The sequence below is a fragment of the Penicillium canariense genome (genome assembly GCF_028826845.1).
Source record: "Penicillium canariense strain IBT 26290 chromosome Unknown utg000008l_segment0_segment0, whole genome shotgun sequence".
In the NCBI taxonomy this organism is placed as follows: Eukaryota; Fungi; Ascomycota; class Eurotiomycetes; order Eurotiales; family Aspergillaceae; genus Penicillium; species Penicillium canariense.
The window spans coordinates 2,328,103-2,350,536 of NW_026622735.1; the positions used below are offsets into that span (position 1 = coordinate 2,328,103).

The 22,434-nt window shown below is 46.6% G+C and overlaps 5 protein-coding genes across 5 annotated transcripts; 1 reads left to right on the forward strand and 4 right to left on the reverse strand.

The window, feature by feature from the left end:
• Nucleotides 1–1,216: 1,216 nt before the first annotated feature.
• On the reverse strand, nt 1,217–3,635 carry N7482_010760 (uncharacterized protein; the record flags this gene model as incomplete). The annotated part of the gene is made up of 3 exons (XM_056692884.1): nt 1,217–2,240; nt 2,309–3,193; nt 3,247–3,635. Coding segments are annotated over 3 exons (2,298 nt in total), but the record flags the coding sequence as incomplete, so codon positions are not given.
• Nucleotides 3,636–7,153: 3,518 nt separating this feature from the next.
• Nucleotides 7,154–7,471, reverse strand: N7482_010761 (uncharacterized protein; the record flags this gene model as incomplete). Its single annotated transcript, XM_056692885.1, has 1 exon — nt 7,154–7,471. One exon carries the CDS (start codon nt 7,469–7,471, stop codon nt 7,154–7,156), a length of 318 nt encoding a protein of 105 aa, XP_056538842.1.
• A 4,695-nt stretch (nt 7,472–12,166) lies between these two features.
• N7482_010762 (uncharacterized protein) lies at nt 12,167–12,564 on the forward strand (the record flags this gene model as incomplete). The annotated part of the gene is made up of 2 exons (XM_056692886.1): nt 12,167–12,409; nt 12,469–12,564. The coding sequence occupies 2 exons, from the start codon at nt 12,167–12,169 to the stop codon at nt 12,562–12,564; spliced, it is 339 nt and encodes a 112-aa protein (XP_056538843.1).
• A 1,906-nt stretch (nt 12,565–14,470) lies between these two features.
• Nucleotides 14,471–15,517, reverse strand: N7482_010763 (uncharacterized protein; the record flags this gene model as incomplete). The annotated part of the gene is made up of 2 exons (XM_056692887.1): nt 14,471–15,024; nt 15,361–15,517. The coding sequence occupies 2 exons, from the start codon at nt 15,515–15,517 to the stop codon at nt 14,471–14,473; spliced, it is 711 nt and encodes a 236-aa protein (XP_056538844.1).
• A 5,011-nt stretch (nt 15,518–20,528) lies between these two features.
• On the reverse strand, nt 20,529–22,304 carry N7482_010764 (beta strand repeat-containing protein; the record flags this gene model as incomplete). The annotated part of the gene is made up of 1 exon (XM_056692888.1): nt 20,529–22,304. The coding sequence occupies one exon, from the start codon at nt 22,302–22,304 to the stop codon at nt 20,529–20,531; it is 1,776 nt and encodes a 591-aa protein (XP_056538845.1).
• Between the last annotated feature and the right edge of the window lie 130 nt (nt 22,305–22,434).

Below are 22,434 nucleotides of genomic sequence, written 5' to 3' on the forward strand. Positions count from 1 at the left end.
GGAGGCATACGTTGGTGACGCATTTTTCCACCCTCGAATATCCGCTTGATGCGCTTCCGGTCAACGCCGTATTTCCTCTACAACGTAGCCCAACTCGGCGTTTTTTGGCCACGAGCCTCTTCGCAAGCGGCAAGGACGCGTTCCTCTGAATTTCGACGTGTTTCTGGCATGTTTTGGTAGTGGTAGTGGTTGAAATAATTCAAAATTGACCATTTGGGTGGGGCTCATCCACACCGCTCTGCGGTGGGTGCGCTGGCAGGTCACGGTTACCACCAACAGAGCCAGAGCCCAGATAGGCCTGCGCCTGTCAAACTCAGTCACTACTGCAAGGGAGCTCTAGAAAGGGGCGTACCTAGGGCAAAATATGTATCTGGTTCTCAGGGCTCTTCCTTTCTCCTCGAGCCACAGGAGGTTTCTATTGGCGGATGCATTCATCCGCCCACAGGAACTTCCATGTGGCTTGAGGAAGTGGGGCCACGCGAGGGCGACTTTGGCGAGCATACTTGAACGCCGTTTATTGGCGGAAGCCAACATCCGCCCACAGGAAATACCATATGTCTTGGAGAAGTAAGGCTGTGTCAGCTCGATTCGGACGAACGTGCTCGAACCTCTACCCCTTTTTACTAACCGTTTGGAACGCACGCATAGTCTTCCGTCCATACGGCGATGTACTGTAGACTTCATGCAGGCTGGCAATGGTTCAAGTACTGTAACTAATGAGTATGTTTGAAATACTACCTACATAAGGATTCCAGTATGAGTGTCTTGGCACAAATTTGGACATTAGTGGCTACATGCCTATCTATAGATCAATTATTCAGTTTAGTAGTAAATAGTAAGCTTTGTGCTATCTTTGTAGATGAAGTGGTTGGACGAAGGTGGTTGGACGATAGACCGTTTGATCAAAGATGAAAGTGTCGAAACATGGAGAGATAACTTACCGCTAGCAACTGATTGGTTACTGATGGGTCTACACTCATTTAGTATCACATATGTAATTAAGCCGTTGGGTAGCAACGCAGGTGTTGCTTCCTGCGAGCAACGGAGCTACAGCCGCTTATCGGCGTTTCTTTTAGGGGTATTTCAGCAGCCGCTGTTTCCCCTGTTTCTTCCTTCAATCAATCAACATATCCCATGCGAAATGTACTTTCTAGAGACTGTCGTCGATATCTAGACCAATTTTCGACCCATGACTTGAGACGAAATACAAGCAAACAAGCCAGGCTTTCCGTGCAGAAACATTTATCTTTGACATCTCCTTCAACCAAACTGTAGCCTTTCGCAACTTTGGCATGATGCTGATTGTGTCAATTGTGCCCAATCTGGTACGGATGAAAGACCCAGTCAATATTATGGTAATAGACTGCATGAAATAGTGGAGAGCACACCACCATGGACAAACGCCATACAGCCAAGTCAAGTCTGGCTCATCTGGTAGTAAATCGAGTAGTTGGCATGCGGCCTGAATGCAAATGGCCGTCATGGAATCGGAGGCATCCATACGAACGTCCGACACTGGTGACCTGTAAATGAGCCGGCGAAGACAGGGTTGCGTGATGAAAAGCTTTGTCGAATAGAAGTGAAAAGCGAGGCTGGCACATTGACGCCTCAGGGGCCCAGCTTTGCTTATGGCTTTGAAATTGTAAGGGGCTGGGAGCGAATCAAGCCAGCTGTCCGCTTTGTCATTCAATGAAGAAATCACGATCTCTATCTCGAACCATGGTTTATGGGCAGCACCTGGTGCATAAAGCTTATCGATTGCCTCGCGCGTTAAGATCGTGAGACTCACAGCGTAAAGGAAACACAACGAGTTGTTTGGTTGTGGGAGTTCCGCCATAACCGGTGCAGTGTTTTCTTTGGGTGATTGTTTGTTCGACGCTGGATAACCTGGCGGTACACTTTCGGTCAGGCTATGCTTTGACATATTTCCACCCCCAGTGGAAAGCAACGTTTCCAAAAGGCAGCTCCGAGCCCCTTTGTCTATAATATACTTCAAGACATAGTCGCTCTGGAGGTGCCCCTCTTCAAAAGGTATAGGAAGCGGCGTTGTGCAGAATATCCCACTAATCCCCGGAGGACGCCCAGTCATCACAGAAAGCGAGGTATCCAACACATACAAAGCCCACCACACCCGATACCTTATCTCTTTCGATAATGGGGCAACACTCTGACTCTCACTACGGAGATTAAGCCCCATAGCCAGAGCGGAGCGCATCGCAATACCGCAACACTTCCATGACCTAAAGCAGAAAAGCCATTAGTTACCAATATCGTATGAAAGGTGGATGTGCGACTGAGAAATTAGCACCTGTTGACTTGGCCGCTTGCAAGTAGGTAAAAGGCTGCTAAGCCCTCGACTTGCACCTGCTGCAAACTAGGATGATCCCGTAGAGACGCCTTGTCCATACTAAGTATCCACGCCCGTGAAAAGTATACTAAATGTGGACATTCCTTGCACTCAGTTAGCTTCTTCACGGGCGATAAATGCATTGCCGCAATGGCAAACATGAAGTTCAACACTGCCAGCCATTGCTTCCCGGGTCTTGTGGTTGGATCCGAATAATATGATCGGAATTGAGCCACGAATGTCCTTCTCCCAATGATCGGGAATGATGGATGAATGATTTGAAAATACGTGCTGATGAGCTGGTCGGCCATGCCCTGCGAAGGCCGTTCTAACAAACCCACTTCATCTCGTATCGCCATATCACAGTCATTTTGGTAAAAATCCATAGACGTGACGGATAATCGACAGAAGTCCTCCTGGGATGTGGATGGCTTGGCAGGGCTTTGTTCGAGTGCGTTCTTAAGTCTGTACAACCATGCCATTTCTGAGTGTTCACCCACAAACCCTAAGGCCTGCATTTCTCCGAGGCGATTGAAATCTTCTTGTGTGTAGTCAACGGTGACTAATGGATCTTCAGCTACTTTACACGCTTCCGGTAGTCCAGGGACAGTCGGCGGGCCCCGATCATGTCTTGAAATCTGGGTATTGTTAGATAACATAGAAAGAATGGTTTTGAAGATGAGATAAGCCAATTTAGCTTGCCGTGGTAGGCTGGGAAGGGGGGGTAAGCTCACTTTACCCAGGGTTCGGTCAACATATTCGGCAGATTGGGTGTCGAGTCTAGGATAGAGATCACGCAACAGATTTTCTAACAATCCAATCTGTGCGTTTAGATTGTTGAGCTGCCTAATAATCCCCGTTAGTAGTTTATCTGCTGCGTAAAGTAGTCAATCACGCACTTATCAGTCTTCTCTCTTTTTCGATCGCCGTATTGGCAGACGATACCGATCTCCTCACATCTATGACAGGCTGGTCGATGACCGCTGCACTTGATCTTTGGCCCACGGCAAGCTTCGCATGCTTGACTGACTCGGGCCCCGTTTGTCCAGCTCACCGGAGTAGATATTCGAGGAATAGGAACTTTGGGGTTCGGTCTCGGATTACGAGAGCCAATAATGAATCTCCTTATTGGATCTTCAGTGTTGCTAAAAGGGTCGACCAAGGAAACACGGTCGGAAGAATCAATTGGCTGGAAAAGCTCTGCTAATTGGTGGTCACGTAGAATGAAATCGTTAGAGGGAGGCTGGTCGAGGAACGGCACCAGATGGGAGTTAGTGTACCCAGTCATCCCGGCCTCGTGTACCCTGCTGCCTAACTGCAAGGCTTGATCAATTAGGGCTCTTAGGAGATCTGAAAAAAAAGTCCGTTCGATGACCTTTGTATACGATTAAAAATTTCAGACTCTTAATCACCATCTCTCCTTCAAGCTATCCCCTGCATCAAACAATTCTTATTCCACGAATGTTCTGGGAAATGCTAAATATAATTTTTAAAAAGAATATGACACCTCTCTTCGGCACTCTTAAGGCAACTCATCCGTTCGCGCCAGTGATGTTCAGTACCTTGCATTCCAACGCCCTGACCAGTCAAGTAGAGGAACAAACGTACCACCCACCGATATCATTGTTCTTTAAAATGGTATACCATATAGGGAAATGGGACTTCTCCCATCCTCCTTACTTGCCAAGGATGAGGAAAGGAGAAGTCCCATTCCTGGGGTTTGTGTTAGCTTGTGGAGGAGGGGTTGGTGCCGGCCAGGTGCCCTTGTTTGCTAGGTCTTCGTCTATTAAGATTTTATTGGTATTTCGAAACTCCTCTAGAATTTATGCGCTTTGACTCTTAACTAACTTTCAAATATCATGCGTAGCAGCTAGTCCTTATAGTGACTAGGTGGAAACTGTACAATGTATGAGAGTTTGGCCTTGGCAGACGCCACGCGCACCGCTATTTGCGGCAGATTTATCCGACCAATTAGAACTCCTTGGGTGAATTTCCCGGAGGCTCCTTACGCCTAACGTCTTTTTTTTATGCATATACCCCATTCCTACATACCTTGCCTCAGAAGATACACTCAAACTCGAAACCCACCTTCTAATTGAATGATATTGCCAAGCCTTAAGAACGGCGAACAACTAATTATATAGAAAACAAAGCAATGGTTGTGCATGTTACACTTGGCAAATCATCAAAAAGGAGAGTCCATTCAACGAAGATATCGAATCTGAGGAAGGAAAAGAAGAGAAAGAGGAAGAGAGATGAGCCCTCGGTTTACTCTACACGTCGCCGAAGAATCCCATATCTTGTTATCGTTACATGAATATATTCCCTTGTTGAGAGGCAGCCACATCTTCTGTCCTACGTACGGAGTGGGTACGACCAAGCGGGAAAAGCGTTGTTTGAGGAAATGAACTCATGGAATGCCCTTTCGAGAATCCTCATGGTTATTTTGAAAGCCTCGGGGTTACAGGATATCTATTTGATGATTGACGCCTTAGACGAATGCAAAAAAACCCTCCATTTTGTCTAGGCTTGATTGTCCAGAAGTCACCTGTCTACCAGCACGTGAAGTGGATTGTCTCGAGCCGCAAGTGGCCTGGTATCGAAGAGCATCGTAGGACCGCATACATAGCTCCGATCGCATTAGAGCTAAATGAGGCATCCGTATCCGAAGCTGTGAAAAGGTTCATGCAGCATTGGGTTCGCCATTTGGCACAATCAAGCAGTATCAAGAGACTAAATGCACGTTTAATGGTGCTGGTGAACCATTCTGTGCAGTATTAGCAACCAAACCTTTTGCGTTAGGAAATTTCAACGCTAGGGCCTTGTACTGTACCTGTAAAACTGTTGTCAATTTACACATACATCTGGCATTTGCGTCTTTCAATCTTCCTTTCTGGGAAGAGTGGCGCACTATAATCAATTTTTGAGCATTCAGAAGGCTTACGGATTCCGAAATACCAGCAGGACCCTCACCTGTTCACAAGCATGTAGCCATGATGGTGCCCCTTCAATACACATTTGCACGCCTGTTCCTTTCTTCGGTAAGGAACAAAAAGCGTTGACATTATTAGGCTGCACCTTGGGTGAGAGACTTCCGAATTGATATGGTACCACCGCGAAACCCAGAACTTGTACAGCGGTGCTAGCTCGCGGGCCAGTATTATGCTTGTTGCCTTCTCCTGCTTCACCTCACCCCAACAGACCTGATATTCCCAAAAATGCGTCCCCCCGTCGCCCCCCTCCGTAGCTCCGTCCTGTTACGATGAAGAAAAGAAGCTTGCTGGGAAGTGACCAGGTGCATTCTACGGAACAACGGTGAAGAAGGAAGAAACTATGGACGTGGTGACAGCTAGAGACTAGAGAGTTTCCATGCAAACACCTGGACAAACGCCGTAGTCTTCCACCATCTTCCACCTCATGTGATCTCTGTGTCCATTGTCATGTCATACGTCACACGTCCCATATACCGGCAATCGTCCAGAATACGGTTTAAGTTTCCTGGGCGGCGGTTTTACACCTGTAATACTTCACCTGTTATACTTCTTGCCATTATAAAACACCCCCTAGCGGCTCAACACTAGCTATTATCAGGACAGTTCTTTTCCGTTCCCAATTTTGAAGACAGTTTATAAATACAGGTTGGAACCCCCCATGGATGGTGAGTTATCAGAAATCCTACGGGAGGATCACCATTACAATAGATCGGCTCTGTCTTTGGTTGTTGTTAACCTGCTTTCTCAATTTTATTTCGTGTCCAATCTCAGTTTTGAAATATGGAAATAAAATTTTCAGACTTCCGATCTAGCTAGCGAAACATGCGGCTCGCGACGCAAAGAAATTGGGTCCCTCCAAGAAGTCGTCCGAGAAGGTGCCATTCAGGACAGGCATAAGCGCACTTGTAAGGTCAAAGCCCTTTGCTGCAAGTACGTCGAGCTCTATATTAACTGAGTGGCCATAAAATGCTTTTCTCAATTTCCGTGTTTGTTGAGTTATCAGGGTTTCCTGTTTCGATTTCATTCCTTTGGTCCTATACACGGTTTTAAGACACGTTTCATTCTCTAGAGCGAAGAGGTATATCAACAAGTTTCATCATCAAAAATTAATGCAGGAATAATTACAAGTATCTTCATCCCTAGTGAGCACCAGTTCGTGGGGGACCGCTGACCGCCCCTTCATATACCTTCGGTCATATTGTCAATATCCTAGCGACTAGTTGTTACACTTGGCAATTCATCGAAAAGAAGAGTCCATTCAACTAAAATATCGAATCTGAGGAAGGAAAGAAGAGAAATAGCAAGAGAAAGTGAGATGAGCTCTCACTACTACGCCGCCGGAACCTTCCAGATCATGTGACCATCATGATGATGATGATGATGATGATACTCTATTAACCTGATGCAGCCTAACTAGTGTCGTATGGCTATGCAGGCGCTTCCTCCGGCGGAAGCAAGAGCATTCCGAACGCCAGCCCATGCGCATGAAACAGTAGATACATAAGAAAACGGCGTTTTGCCATATTAAATCCCCCAAACCCCATGTAATAACGGTAACCAAACGCCTATTGTGTGTCCCTCGTCACACTCGTTACTCAATTTAAGCTGGAAAAGGAAAATACGATTTTTTGGAGAGGTTCTTGTCAAACCTCACCATCCGTAGTCTATAGACTTACTAAATCCTATAGTTGGAAGGGGCATCTCATCAAATGTGTATTGAAGGGGCACCATCATGGCTACATGCTTGTGAACAGGTGAGCCTTTGAGACGAAGTCCAACTTATGCGCCATGCTTTTCAATTCGAAATCCTTGTTTATCCTTGGCTAGAATCGCGGCGCCGCCAAGCGCTGGCGGTGAATGTGATAGAAATGGTGTTGCGAATAAGGGCAACCCTGACGGGCGCTTTCTTGTTCCGGACATCATGCCTGTGAAATAGGCCCAGGCCAAATGTGGTGACCAGGCACAGCTCTCCTGCTGTAATCGTGGCACCTCTGGAACCGACGAGGTGACTCAGTGTTCCAGCAAGGATACCTTTGTTCACGTCGGTAGTATTTCCAGCGTAGGTGCCATGATTGCAGCAGAAGAGCTGTGCCTGGCCACTACATTTGGCCTGGCGCTGTTTCATAGCCATGCTACCCGGAATAGGGAAGCACAACGAGCTCCCTTCTATTAAAAACTAAATGGGTATCGCTTGACTTAGCAGGTTCAAGTGGAAAATTGCGACTGCGTACATAGCTAATCGGTGCTCAATATGAGAGGATTCCAGGATCAGATAGATGCAGTATGAATCTTAAGGGAGGGGAGACTTTGGTCAATGTTTCCGGCCTCCGCTGGCGTGGAAAGGAGCAGTGGAAATATCTGGTAAGCTGATCGGTTGGAACAGGCCATCTATGTTGATCCCATCGGATAATAATTCACAGGCAGAAGCCAGAAGACCATCCCTATCTTGAATGGTAGGCTGGGAGATTGGAATAGGGAAATAGCTGGATGCCATACCAGGAGGGGGTAGTGGCAGCGAAGCTAATGCGTGGTCTGGTTGTGGTTCCAACATGAGGCTTTCAGGATGGAGCACAAGCTGGTGTCTTCTTGATGAAGATTTCCGGGAAAACCTATAGTATATAGTTAGTACCGCAATTTCCAAAGACAAGATCTCCTAGTAGATCTGGAAGTACCTCCGACTGCAAGACGAGATAGGGCACTTATAAGGCTTTTCGTTGGTATGGGTACGCTGGTGTCTCGCATAGCTAGATGGCTGGGCATAGTATTTAGCCCCGATTGAAATGGATAACAAAATCTTGCTCGGGGTGTATCGCGTATGGAAATTTACTTACATCGGCAAAGGCTCTCTTACAATTTTTTTCAAGCTCACAAACATAGGGTTTTTCACCAGTGTGGATTCTCTGGTGAACCTTCAGGGAAGATTGTTGGTGGAACCGTTTGTTGCAGTCTTCTTCAGGACAGATAAAGGGCCTATTATCTGTATGTATCTGATAGTGTCGGGAGAGGTCACATTTGCGAATAAATGCCTATTACAAGCGTGTCAGAAGGATCATATAATTGGGGAAACCATGACTAACCTTTTCGCAGGAGCCCCATGGGCATTGGAAATAACGCATTTTGCATAATCCACCTCCACCTCTTACTAATACTTGCCGGTAGGCTCGAGCAAACGGACCCAGAGGTTTTCTTGCTATTTATAACTCCATGGCCACGGAAATGAAATCTCGGGCAGCTGCTGCTAACAGAATGACAACTGCAGACACATCGTCTCGGTTGGTCTAGTTACAATTAGTTGCGTAGTATCCCCTGTGCTATGACCATAATGCTCAATCCCTGGGATTTAGTGGAAAGGCGCCCTAGTACATACAAAGGTACGAATCTCAAGTTGCGTAGCATACCCTGTGCTATGATCACAGAGCTCAATCCCTGCCTGGAATTTTGTGGAAAGGCCCCCTAGTGACATACAAAGGTACGAATCCCAAGTGATATCATCAACAGGGCGGCGCCTAGCAATTTGCTCTTGCCGATCTAGATACAGTCACTCGTTATTTGCCCTGCGCTTGGGCCATGTCCCAAGCCCGCCTCGGGAAGGTATTGACTTGGAAAAATAACGACCAGCTTTTTGCCTCCTCATGAGGGTCATTGGCTGGAATAAATAGCCGCTCATATGTATCTTCATGGTGGGCTTCTGCTTTCTGGCCATTACACGAGCCCCGTTGCCTACTCTAAGAGGCTGATAATATACAACCTCGGGAAATTATCACGGCTGTAACAGGCTTCGTAATCCTCCCAAACAAATTCTCGCCCCAATTAGGTGATTTTAGCGTATTAGGTGGTAATAAAATGTGGGAGGTGGTAGAAATTTGTGTCGAGACATGGAGCGGTAACTTACCGCCTAGACAGGGGTTACAGTATGCTGATTGACCCACTTTCCTTGGTGGTTTGTACATATAGTGATTTGGTATCCTTGGCATTACGGTTGTCGTAACACCGAGTATCGTGGCCATCTATGGGGTAATTCAATCTGCCCCATGATATTCGTTCTTTCTTCAATGAATCAACCTTGTCATCCTAAGATTGGCTCCGCTTGATCTCACCTTGTTGCCTATTCGTCCGAGAGGATTACTAGCCCGTATTGTCTCAGCTTGCTCAGACATAAATGGACGGAAGCCGTATTAGAGTTTGGCTTTTGTAGACGCCACAAGCAAGCTTCATTTATGGCAGATTTATCCGATCAATCAGAATCCGCAGGGATGAAGTTTCTGAGGGCGCCATAACCCGAACGTTGGTTTTTTATGTATATTCTCTGATCCTACATACCTAGCCCAGAAGATACAGTGAAATTCAACCCCCATCCCCTGAATTGTTTTGACTTGAATAATATTGCCAAGATTTGAGAACGGTTACACTTGGCAAATCATCAAAAAAGAACAGTCCATTCAACGAAGATATTGAATCCGAGGAAAGAAAGAAAGAACGAGAGAGCGAAAGAGAGATGAGCTCTCTGGTTCACTACAACTGCAAACGCCAAAACAAACACCGGAGCTTTCCACCAACTTCCATATCATGTGATCGTCACAACTACTATAGACCACTTTTTAAATACAGGCTGTAAAGTGGCTGCGGCGACCTACACTCCCTCACTGCGTTGGATCCATCTATGAAGTCACTGCCATCTAACCTCCGCAATGGCTGTTCAATAGTGTCGTCAGCAAAGCAAAGGATTGTCTAGAGCGTACGTAGTTAGACACGGACAGCCAGATTTTGGACGTAAATATATCATAAGAAGATAGCGTAGCAGGCAGCCTACCTTCACTAAGTAGTCCATACAGTGTGGCCAGTGATCATCATCATGCCAGTCCACACCTATTCTTTTACCCTCTGTAGCAGACTGGAGGGCCATGCGTAACATTGTAAGGCAATGAAGCTGATGGAACCTGCTTAGGACATACAGAGGTCAGCCATATACTATTAGAAATTTGGTGCGTCTTTATTCCAACCCCAGGAGATAGTACTATAGGTGGAACCCACATGCCAATTGCTCCGTTACCTGTATGGACTCCATTGTCTGAGGTGTGTATCAAGCCCGCAGAAGTTTTGTTTAGCGAAAGGGCTCCCCATATATCATCGTATGCATGGTCAAGAGACTGTAAAGCCCTGTCTTGGCTAAATGACGTATGGATAATGCTCTCCCTATTATGAGTAGAAACGTGCGAGGCAGAGCCCGGCGGTATCATTGACATAGACAGGAGAACCAAGTTTGTAATAAAGATCATCAGTAGTATAGCAATACTAGTTCCAGGGTGGAAGAGGATATGACCAATATATATTCGTCGGCAATCGGCTTCAACCTCGTCCTCTGCCTCGGACGGCATCTTATCGGACGGTTCGAGAAGACGATAGGTCACCTTAGTGGACCAGGGGGAGGGGGAAAGGCTTTCTTCAATCATTTATAGCATTAGATCATAGGAGATTGTGGCTTGTGTGATTTAAACATTTTCGATGCACTTAGGGATATATAAGCTTATATTTTATAATGGCTGTCAAGAAATATGAAACAAGGAGTTTGCATTCATTCCAGATGTAACATTCAAATGATATCCCTTACTGCTATAGCCGACATTGAGTTGGACATTCACTAGGCATTCTCATTGATCCCCTAGGCGGGAGCCTATTTTGTATCCATTCTAGTAACGAATTGGAGACAAGTAATTTTCCTACGAAGCCGGCTTAGGACTTACTGTTACTTGTCTTTAACTCTTGGTCGTCGCACTACGTACAGGAATAATTTAATAATAACTCACTACTTTTCTTCAAGAATGTCCATGGTTAATCATACTAGCATCATAATACCTAGCGCTGTGCTTGTAAAAGTTGAGTAAGGGTTGTTCTTTATGTAATGTAATATTGTCACCCACTTGAGACTAATTAAAAACAAATTTGAAAATCCGGAAACAGAAACAAGCTCCGTCCCAGTATACTCCAAGCGGGGAAACTAGGGACTATAGCGAAGAGTTAACAGTTTCTAGCGCTCGACGAAAGGCAGATGATCTTAGCATAGGACGAACTCATCCTAACATTCCTAGACAGGATTGAAGTGACTATAGCGTAGGGTTAATCATTTCTAGCGCTCGACGAAAGCCAGATGATCTTAGCATAGGACGAACTCATCCTAACATTCCTTGACAGGGTTAAAGTGACCATAGTAAAGGGTAGGCTATTTCTAGTTTCTCACAATTTTTGACCTGGCATTAGCGAAGGGAGGCTAAAATTTTCGAAGTTACTACATCTTAGACCCGAGGCCGTGCTACATCATATATCCTGGTAGCTATAACTTATAAGTAGGCTACTCTGATAAAGACATTCAAGTCTCAGGAAAAGCGTAGATTTATCGGCCATGGTAATAAGACTTGATGTAGGGATACCTTCCAATACTTAGGGTTAGTTATTGCTCCCCGAGTGGTCAAAGCACCCGCTCTTGTCCTATACCGATAGGACCTAGATATAAAAAGATACGAATAGCACTCGCTCGCTTTTAGGAATGTACACCTCCTAGCTATGTAGATTACCTCTTCTTTATATAATACTACTTTATAGTAAGGATATAACTAGGATCACATACTTCGATATGACCATCGCGTATTTGATAGGGGGAACTAATCTACCCCTTGTCTGTTAGAATTATATACGTAATAGTAGGCCGTAATAGGGAGCTAGATAATACTATATAAGCCTATCTACTAACCCTTAGATTCATTTTCAACATCGCGAATCTACTCTCCTCTCCTGCTATTCTAACTTACTATCTTCAATATTCACCTTCGAAATGCGTTTTATCGCCCCTACTATTATCTTCGGGCTATTTAGCACGGCAATTGCTGCCCCTCAACCAGTGGACCAGACCGGCCAATCCTCGGACGTTTTCTTTCCAGGCAGCTCGACCTCGTCATGCTACTGCTGCCCAACTGGGGCCACCGCCGGCGGTATTGACGCTAACTGTTCACCTGCTAAAGAGGGTGGTAGGTGCATTGTTGGTGATGCTATAATCTGCTGCGACGTGCGCGAACAGGTAAGTATAAATCTAGTAGTATACAATTTACGATATATTATGCTTACCACGATCCGTAGGAATGTGAATACCTTACGACTGCGTCGGCCGATGGGAATACGGGGCCTTTGGATCTCAACGGCCTCCTGAATAATATCGTTGACGGGCTTCTTTAAGCGGAAAGCTTTAGGCTAGCTATTATCCTATTCTTCGGACAGTACTAGCCTTCTCCGTCTTAGGATATCTTAGGTCGTTAGGCTTTTATACCTTGGAATAGGTTAGCTCTGAATCATGTGGCTTTTTGTGGTTTTGTTTGTGGATTGTCCCTTAATAGACAATCGTCCGCTCCTTTGTACCTAATTATTTTAGAAAGCATTAGCTAATAATATCTCACCAATTCTGCTTTCTGACTGCTTTAGCTGAAATATACGCCTTTTAGAGGTTACTAATAACTAGGCGCTATCCGAAGTTTACTTACTTCTAGAGGTTCTTTAGCCTTTAATAAACTTGTTCTCGGCACGCCCACCATAATATAATTCACTACCCACCCGCCACTGTAGAATACTATATTAAATGTTGTTTTTACAATCTTATATCTCAACAACCATCGCTTTAGTTTATTCTAGTATTAGTATACTGGTGTTGATTAGACTGCGCCAAAAACCGCAATTGGGGGCAAACCTTGCCCCCAACCCCCAAACCGCAACCCACAAACCACTGCGGTTCCCCATTGGGGCCCCGTCAAAACCCATTTATGGATAGAATTTTATAATATAACATAAAATAGCCTAGTGGGTTTTTTGTAAGGTATGTGACGCATGACATACATAAGGGACTGGCGGAGTTGTCGTCCCTGGACCTGTTAGTTATATAAGCCGCTAACGTAATCCACGGCCGGTCGGGCCAACCCAAAACACCATACAAAATGCGATTTTTCATGATAAAATATATCAACAACAAGAAGACGGTTTTACTTAATTTTTAGTATAGTATGATTTCCTAGTATTACAAATAGTATAGCATAGCTAATATATTCAGAAAATAGTTAATTACTACTATTACCAAAAATACGCTCCGATCGAGCGATGAAGATATATATATCTACTTTGTGATACCCTAAAATATTTCTCGACCTAATAAAAATACCTAGTATGATATCTTAAACACTAAGATACCTCAAGTCTATATAATTAGCCTTGAGCGTTGAAATATGATGTTGGAAAATATTGCATTTAGTATAGTGTTTTGGGGTGGCCCGACCGGCCGTGGACTAACTACGTTACCGCGACAATCTTACTAAGTAAGATTGTCCTCGGACCTTTTTAGTCTATGTGAATCGTCACGTGAGGAGTAGCGGCCTCCGATTCCACAGAGTGAAGGATCTGGAGTCAGGTGATGTGGAGATCACCTATGTGACTGGAGGAAGCAGCTGACCGGACTAACCGGATTGGGCCTATTAGCGTGGGCGCTCTCTACAAAATAGTTGACAGCACCTCCGTAGTTTCTTCCTTCTTCATTTTCGTTGTTTCGTTGAATGCACCTGTTCCTTCGCAGCTGGCTCCTCGTAACAATTGAGAGCTAATTGGGCTTTAAATATAAGGCTATTTTGTCCGATCAATTTACTTAAATCTAGCGAGCGTAGGGATACCTTCCACCGGCCAAGGAAGGAGACTTCCCCTAGGCTTAGGCTTTTCCCGACTCCGTATCCTCCTATTCCTCCTCTATTGTAGTAAGATCGTCATTCGGAGTAGCGGTAGTTACAGCCTTGAGGTTCGAGATCGTGGTTTGCTTAGGGCAATCGAGCGAGACGTGGCCTTGTTGCTTGTAGATAAAGCAACGGCCTTCCTTTATAAGCGCTGCTCGCTCGGCAGGAGTACTGTTCGAGAAGGAATTACGTCGTAGGGTAGTCGTAGAGGACTACCCCTACGCCAGCGCCTGCGTTAGAGGCGCTGATCCGGTGGTAGCTGGCGTAAGGCCTCTGGCTCGCGAGGCTATTTGCTAGTTAATCAGTCGTGCGCCGATCTAATACTTCTTGATACACTGGTCGAAGTCGATATCGTTTTCGCTAGCCATAGTCATAACCTAGTTCTGGAGTAGTGTAGGAAGCTTTCGGTACAGGTCGCGCTTGCGGAGTTGCTCTGGCTGTTCGGATTCCTCTGTAAGGTAAGTGAATTCGGCGAGGAAATCTGTAAAATCCTGTCGGGGATTCATGTTGAGTTCGAGGTACTGGTCTCGGGCAACCTGCGTATAGTTTAGATCGTGGAAAACACCCTCTAAGTGTTTACAGATGTCGACGCTTTTATAGGCACCCGTTACCTCCGGGCGCATGCGAGGATTGACGTGACGGAGCGCTTTGCCCTTACAACGGCTATATGTGTAAGCTAGCTTGTGAGCTATAGTCGGATAGTGATCGTCGTTTTGTAGTAGCTTGGTCCTGATCGCGTTCTTCCAGTCTTGGAACTTCACGATTTTACCGTTATCTAGTATTGGAGCGTCGGGCATCTTAGCGGACTTCTGGGTATCGGGGGCTGGCGAAGGTCGTGGAGTCCGAGTTCCGGTAGCTGCGGTCGTGCTAAGGCAGTGTAGCGCCGTCGTAAGGCCATCTCGGTCGCTAGCAGCCTGATCGTAGTCTTGAACTACCTGGTCGTATCACTTTCGTAGTTCATCGTATCGGTTTCTAGTACGTCAGAGTTGCTATTACCTATTTCAATTTCGGCACGTAGTTTGTCCTCAAGCTCAGCAATTTTATCCTCTAGCTTAGCAGTTTGCTTCTTGTACTATTGGACTTTTGCTTCGAGCTGTTCTTGGTCTCGTTGTGTCTTTATCTTCACTGCCTCCCAAAGCTGAACTTTGAAAAGGAGGGTGTTAAAGGCCCCCGGGGAGTCCTTCAGGGCCTACGTCCTGAATTCTCTAGGGTTCTTGAGCTAGACGGTGGTCGTCTTATCTCGTTCCAGTAGGTGAACGACACTCACGCGGCGAGCCGCGCTGGCGTATGAGGTTTCTTCGATATCGCTCGGCCTCGGTCAGGTGTGCAGGTGATCCTAGTTCTTCAGGCTCTTCCGATTCCTGCGGTGCTGGTCTCTTTCGAAAGGTGGAGCGTGCGATGCTCTTCTCTGGAGGGTTCGGCATATTGTTCGTTCGGTTCGTGTCTGCTAAGGCTTGGCAATGGTTCTGATTCGGTCGGTTCGGGTGGGTCGCCGGTTGAGCTTAGACAGTGACAGCAAAGTGACGCGTCAGTGGCTGTGTCGGCGGGAGAGAGAGAGTAAAAGAAATTCGATATTATGTTACACTTGGCAAATCATCAAAAAGAAGAGTCCATTCAACGAAGATATCGAATCTGAGGAAGGAAAGAAGAGAGAGAGCAAGAGAAAGAGAGATGAGCTCTCACTACTACGCCGCCGGAACCTTCCAGACCATGTGACCAAACTAATTTATCACCACAAAGAACTGGCACACAGATCGACTAAGCCGGAAGCTCGCTGACATAGCGAGTAGACCCTAACTATAATTTAACATTAACTAGTTACCGGAAAAGTAGGCTATGCTTACAAACTCTACCTCCCAGACTCTATTCGTGTCCACCCAGTCTTTTCTCCAGACAAGCTACGCCGCGCCGCCCCCGCAGAGCCTCTCACCGGCCAGCACCAAGACCCTATTGAAAAGTTCCGGCGGCGTAGTAGTGAGAGCTCATCTCCCTTTCTCTTGCTCTTTCTCTTCTTTCCTTCCTCAGATTCGATATCTTCGTTGAATGGACTCTTCTTTTTCGATGATTTGCCAAGTGTAACCTAACAGACACAACAAGTATTTGTCAGGACATGAAATGGGATAACTCACCGCTAGCAACTGATTGGTTGCTGATGGGTTCACATTCTTTTAATATTTCATATGCAATCAGGGAGTTGGGCAGCAACCCAGGCTTTGTACTGTACCTCAGCTATGGTATGCTATTTCTAATGCGAAGAAACGCTATCCTACTAATAATCAAGCAAAAACAACTTCTCGTTGTTGATATACTGTGACCTAAGAAATTGCATTTATATGATGTTTTGTGTTACGAAGGAGCCAACTGTGATGAAACAGGTGCATTCAACGAAGCAACGAAAGTGAAGAAGGAAGAAACTATGGAGGGAGCTGTCAACTATCTCTAGTGAGCGCTCGCGCAAACGGGCCCAATCCGGTTAGTCCGATCACATGTCCACCAGTCCTCCGCTCCACCAATCCCTTATGTTAGTAATGCGTCACATTTTGGGGTGTCCAGGTCGGCCGGGAATTACGTTACGTTATCTTATTCTGCTTAACTTAGTTAGCAGAGTTATGAACTCCAAGACCAAGGTTTTATGCAAAATTGGATTCTATCGGGTTGGGTTGATCCTACGGTACATGTGCATCGTCCTCGCAGATACAGTACTGTAGCGTATTGCCTGCTTCTTGTGGGCCGGCCCGCCAATGAAATTCTTGCCCGCTAGCTATGTGTCTGGCGCAGCTGTGATTCGTTGCAGTGCATTAGTAATATTCATATGCAGACTGAGTCTACAGGTCTCACACAGGCATCCCTGGTGAGTAGCAAGGTCAAAGATACGTACTTGAACCATTGCCAGCCTGCATGAAGTCTACAGTACGTCGCCGTATGGACGGAACACTATGCATGCGTTCCAAACAGTCAGAAAAAAGGGGTAGTTAGAGGTTCGAGCACGTTCGTCCGAATCGAACTGACACTGCCCCACTTCTCCAAGCCACATGGTACTGTAGTTCCTGTGGGCGGGTGTTTGCTTCCGCTAATAAACGTTCAAGTATGCCCGCCAAAGTCGCCCTGACATTGCCCCACTTCTCCAAGCCACATGGAAGCTTCTGTGGGCGGGTGAACGCATCCGCCAATAGAAACCTCTCGTGGCTCGAGGAGAAAGGAAGAGCCCTGAGACCCAGACGCATGTTTTGCGGCTTGCGCTAGGTACGCCCCTTTCTAGAGCTCCCTTGCAGTAGTGACTAAGTTTGACAGGCATATTCCCACCTGGGCTCTGGCTCTGTCGGTAATACCAACCTATTATATAGTAGAAGAAGAGTCAAAACTTTAAGGAATCTCGAGATCAAAGAACAGCCAGGTATGTAACTAAAAGCCATGTCGGATGGTATCCAAGTCCCCCTCACCCTAGCTTTAGCCTGTTTCCTCCTATTGGTCCCCGTTCGCCAAGTGGCACCAAGGCTATAAAACCGGACCCCCTTAGAACACTCCATATGTCTCAGAAGTACGATCCAGAGGGCAACGCCCACGGGAGCATTTCAAGGTGACGAAGAATACTTATTTACCTCAATGTTTGAGTCTCGAACTGATCGTGATACAGTATCTCAGCTCCGCTAGGACAGAACATACTCCGACGGGTTGTCACAGATGATCTTATATTTACAGCCATTAAGTCCACTGCGTTCTAACAGGTAGGTTGCAATGCTACCAGAATCGGCCTCCCTAGCCAGAGTGATGGGGGGAATGCTCGATACCATCTGGTCGCTCGAGTTGACGGCTGATTCTCCCGGCGAATGGCGAGGAGATGGACCAGGCACCACCTAGCTAAGCACAGGAGACTTAATCAGTGAATCATAGAACCTGGTTGGGTTCCTGATCATATGCTCTTCGAGCGTCTCACTATAATTAGGATGTCGTCGACGAATGCTATAGTGAAATCATCGAGATAGTCTGCCAAAACTGTGTTAACATGTCGTTGGAAGGTAGCTAGTCCGTTGGTAAGCCTGAACGGTATCACTTTATACTTGAAAGAGCCATAACGGGTGCGAAACGTTGTTAGGTCTTTAGATTTAGGGTCTATTCTGATTCGATGGAAGCCTTGCCTAATGTCAAGCTTGGTAAAGAACTTTGCCTTGCCTATATGCTGTAGAACTTCGTCGATTAAGGGTAATATGTAGCGATCTTTCTTTATGATAGCGTTTAGCTTCCGGTAGTCTACACAGAAGCGGCGGCCTCCTTCTGGCTTTCTAGCTATTAGGATAGGCGATGCGGACGGGGCGGATCCTAGCTCAATGAATCCTTTGTGGAGGGTTTCGAGGATATATTTCTTTACTGCGGCTAGCTCTTCTGCGGATATCTTGTAGAGAGGGCAATATCCTATGGTTGTTGGTGATTCTAGCGCGATCTTCTGCTCCACTGACTGTTGGTGTGGCGGTAACGTGTCTGATTCTTCTTCAGAGAAGATATCTGTATAATTATGGTGTGCCTTCGGTACCACCTCTCTGATCTCTTGCGCGGCAAGCGCTGGTTCCGGTTGCTTTCCGGCCATGATGCCGTCGATCTCATAAAGCGATGTGGTAAAGACCTCAGTTTCCTCCTTCTGAGCGTGTCGGTGAAAGCCGGGTGCGCCGATCATTGCAATGTTAATTGTTTGTAGGATCTTGGTAGGCTGGCTAGTCTTAGACTTAGTTAGGCCTTGCTGGGTTGGTATATTACCTTGTAGCACCTGGTTCATCTTTTTCGGGTTTTGTCGGAGGTCTCCGTCGTGCGTGTGGTGTTGGACCCGACCCGCCCATTTGAGAGGTCTATCCATCTTATACAAGAGTACTGGAAGGCAGGGCGGTCCTTCACCAAAGACCATTTCCATCCATAATGGCGTCTTTCAATATCTGACAGAGAAATCCATTTAATCCAGGGCTCGCCTTAGTCCGACATCCTCATATCATCCACCGCGGGCGACAAGAGGAGGGAGCCGCAGGGCGTATTCGATCGTTATTCGAGGTCGTCAATTCGCAGGAGGATATGGCACTAGAGAGGCTCTCTCGTCAGCAGGAAGCTCAGGACCTAGGGGCTTCGGCAACTCAGCAGGATCGTCAGGGAGGTCAACAGCGACAGCGAGGTCGAGGGCAACGCAAAGATTGGCAAATCCATGGTCAATATCGTAATATTCCGGCGGAGATGACGCAGGTTATGCATCTATAGCCAGCTCAGCGAGATGCGTTGATTTCCGCGATAAAATTCGAATTGCCTCTTCTTCCTAATTAGGACTAGCTCTGTGTAGATGTTATGACAGTAAGGAGGCAGAAAAAAAGGGGGGGGGGGCATTAAAAAAACAACGCTAACTAAATTTGGGGTGGGGGGTGGGTGTGAGGGTAGTAATTTGGGGGTGTGTTTTTGGCACTGCTCTTCAAATCTAAAATAATTACGTGAACAGGTAATAATCTTGGCATATTTATCCTGTTTGATATCCACTAGATATCCTCAAATATCCAGAGGATATTGGGTAGCATACTATATCCACAAAATTGAGGATTGCGGATATTGGGTGACATGCTATATCCGCAATTTGCGGAGAGGATATGTGGATATCCAAGGATATTGAGGATGTTGCCGCAGTCTAATATTGCCACCTGCCAGTTATCCAAACTTACGGTAGAGATAACAGTTATAAGCACAACCCCGACAAGGTCCACGGGAGAGCCCTATATTACATTCTAGAAATGTTAACGAACTGAACTTCCATTGGTGACACAGGTTATTTGACCTATAGTGCACGGTACAAGCAGAGAACTTCTTTTGGAGACCTAGGGTGTCTATACTGTGATATTCTGCTCTACTTTTCCTATTTGCTGAAGGTTTGCAGCTAGTTAGCCAGACAGAAGTATTCATTTAGAACGCTGCTGGTATCCCAGCACCTAGCCAGACATCCCTTGGCCCTTTGAGTGCTCAATCGATTCCATTTTAAGGGCACTTTATACCGCTTCTAAGTCACTATATAAAATTGAAAGGGCCTTCTGGGGCAAGTATGTTCAGCCGACCGTGACCAGGCACCTTGTATTACTATAGCATCGTGTTCGGAGGAAATATGAATAGAACTATGAAACAAATGAAATCTGGAATAAGACTTGACCTCCGATAACAAAAACGCTCCAACTGAGGATCCATCCATTCATGAGTTATAGATCCCTGAGGTCGGGAGGATAAATAAGTAACAGCCGAGACCTGCGTTTCCATTGTGACCTTTAACTTACAATTTAACATGCTTCTATCACTAGGGTAGTCTGTTCATAGCTTCCGTCTTGAAACTGCAACGTGAACGCTGTATAAGAATAAAATGGAAGTATGAACCAATAACTGCACGTTACTCCCTTAACCTATTAGTGACTGTTTCAACTAAGGGTTTTAAGAGTAAGTGTATATTTGAGCACCACTAGTTCCTCCAGGGTTCACAACAGTTACAGAAACCGCTCCAGTCCCCGAGGGAACAATTGCAGTAATCAGGGTATCACTGAGCACACTGAAAACAGCTGGGTTTGCTCCAAATACCACATATATAGTAGTTGTGAAACCCGTTCCAGTCAGCGTCACATTCCTACCCCCGGCAATAGCTCCACCAGTAGGCGACAAGCTAGTGAGAGTTGGTGCGGCAATATATTGGAATACCGCGCCATTGCTAGTGGCAGAAGCGGTATTGACTGTCACAGCAGTAGCTCCTGCTGCTGTAGCGGGGGAGGTTGCAGTGATAGTGTTGTCAGAGTTGATAGTAAAGGCTGTTGCTACAGTTGTCCCAAAGAACACATCGAGGGTATTGATCAAGCCTGCCCCAGTTATGGTCACCGTAGTGCCCCCGGCAGTGGGGCCAGAAGTTGGAGTGATGGAAGTAATAACTGGAGACGGCTGGAAGCTGAAACTAAGCGAGCTGTCTGTACCTCCTGGGGAGGTAATATAAACTGGCACCGTGCCAACGAGGTGCATTGGTGCCATAACATCGAGTTCCTTGTCATTAACAACCGTAAAGCCTGTTGCAATAACGGTTCCAAAAGCCACGTTCATAGTACCTGTCAGACCAGTACCGGTGATAGTGACCAATTCCCCGCCAGCTATAACACCCGCGGTAGGAAACACTGTAGTCGGTGCAGGTAAGGCAATATAAGTGTAATTAAAACCAGCGCTAGCACCAACAGGCGCTGTGATAACTACAGGAGCTATCCCAGAAGTACCTAGTGGAGCAACAGCTTTTACTTCACTAGGTGATAGGACAGTAAACGAACTGGCTGCATGTCCGGCAAATGTAACTGCACTAGGGGTGTTGAAGTTCGAGCCCATGATTGTAACAGTATTCCCACCCGATACTGGCCCAGATGGGGGGATAAGCCCCGTGATGGTAGGAATTTGAGTGGCTGTATAGGTATAGGTGGTGCTCGCGGCACTAGTGCCGCCGCTTCCGGTGACGAGGACAGAGACAGCGCCGCCAGCGGCAGGACCGGGCGGGACAACAGCGTTTATTGTTGTGCTGGAGACCACAGTGAATGAGGTAGCGACAGTAGGGCCGAAAGTCACAGCCGTGGTATTCGTGAAACCAGAACCGCTGATGGACACTGTATTCCCGCCAGCAGCAGGGCCACTGCTTGGACTCACATTGCTGACGATAGGAGTGACCATGTAGGTATATGTAGTGCCTGCGGCACTAGTGCCGCCGAGTCCGGTGACGAGGACAGAGACAGCGCCGCCAGCGGCAGGACCGGGCGGGACAACAGCGTTTATTGCTGTGCTGGAGACCACAGTGAATGAGGTAGCGACAGTAGGGCCGAAAGTCACAGCCGTGATATTCATGAAACCAGAACCGCTGATGGACACTGTATTCCCGCCAGCAGCAGGGCCACTACTTGGACTCACATTGCTGACGATAGGAGTGACCATGTAGGTATATGTAGTGCCTGCGGCACTAGTGCCGCCGAGTCCGGTGACGAGGACAGAGACAGCACCGCCAGCGGCAGGACCGGGCGGGACAACAGCGTTTATTGCTGTGCTGGAGACCACAGTGAATGAGGTAGCGACAGTAGGGCCGAAAGTCACAGCCGTGATATTCATGAAACCAGAACCGCTGATGGACACTGTATTCCCGCCAGCAGTAGGGCCAATTGTAGGAATGATTTGAGTGATAGTAGGTACGGGCATGTTTAGATATAAAACAATTTCTGTTCTCAAGTCGAAAAGGGAGACTGCGCGCTTTTGAGCTGAGCAGGTCTCAGCTCCAGGTTGTCCAATCACTATCCGCATTAGTTACAACGTGCAGTTAGTGGGATTC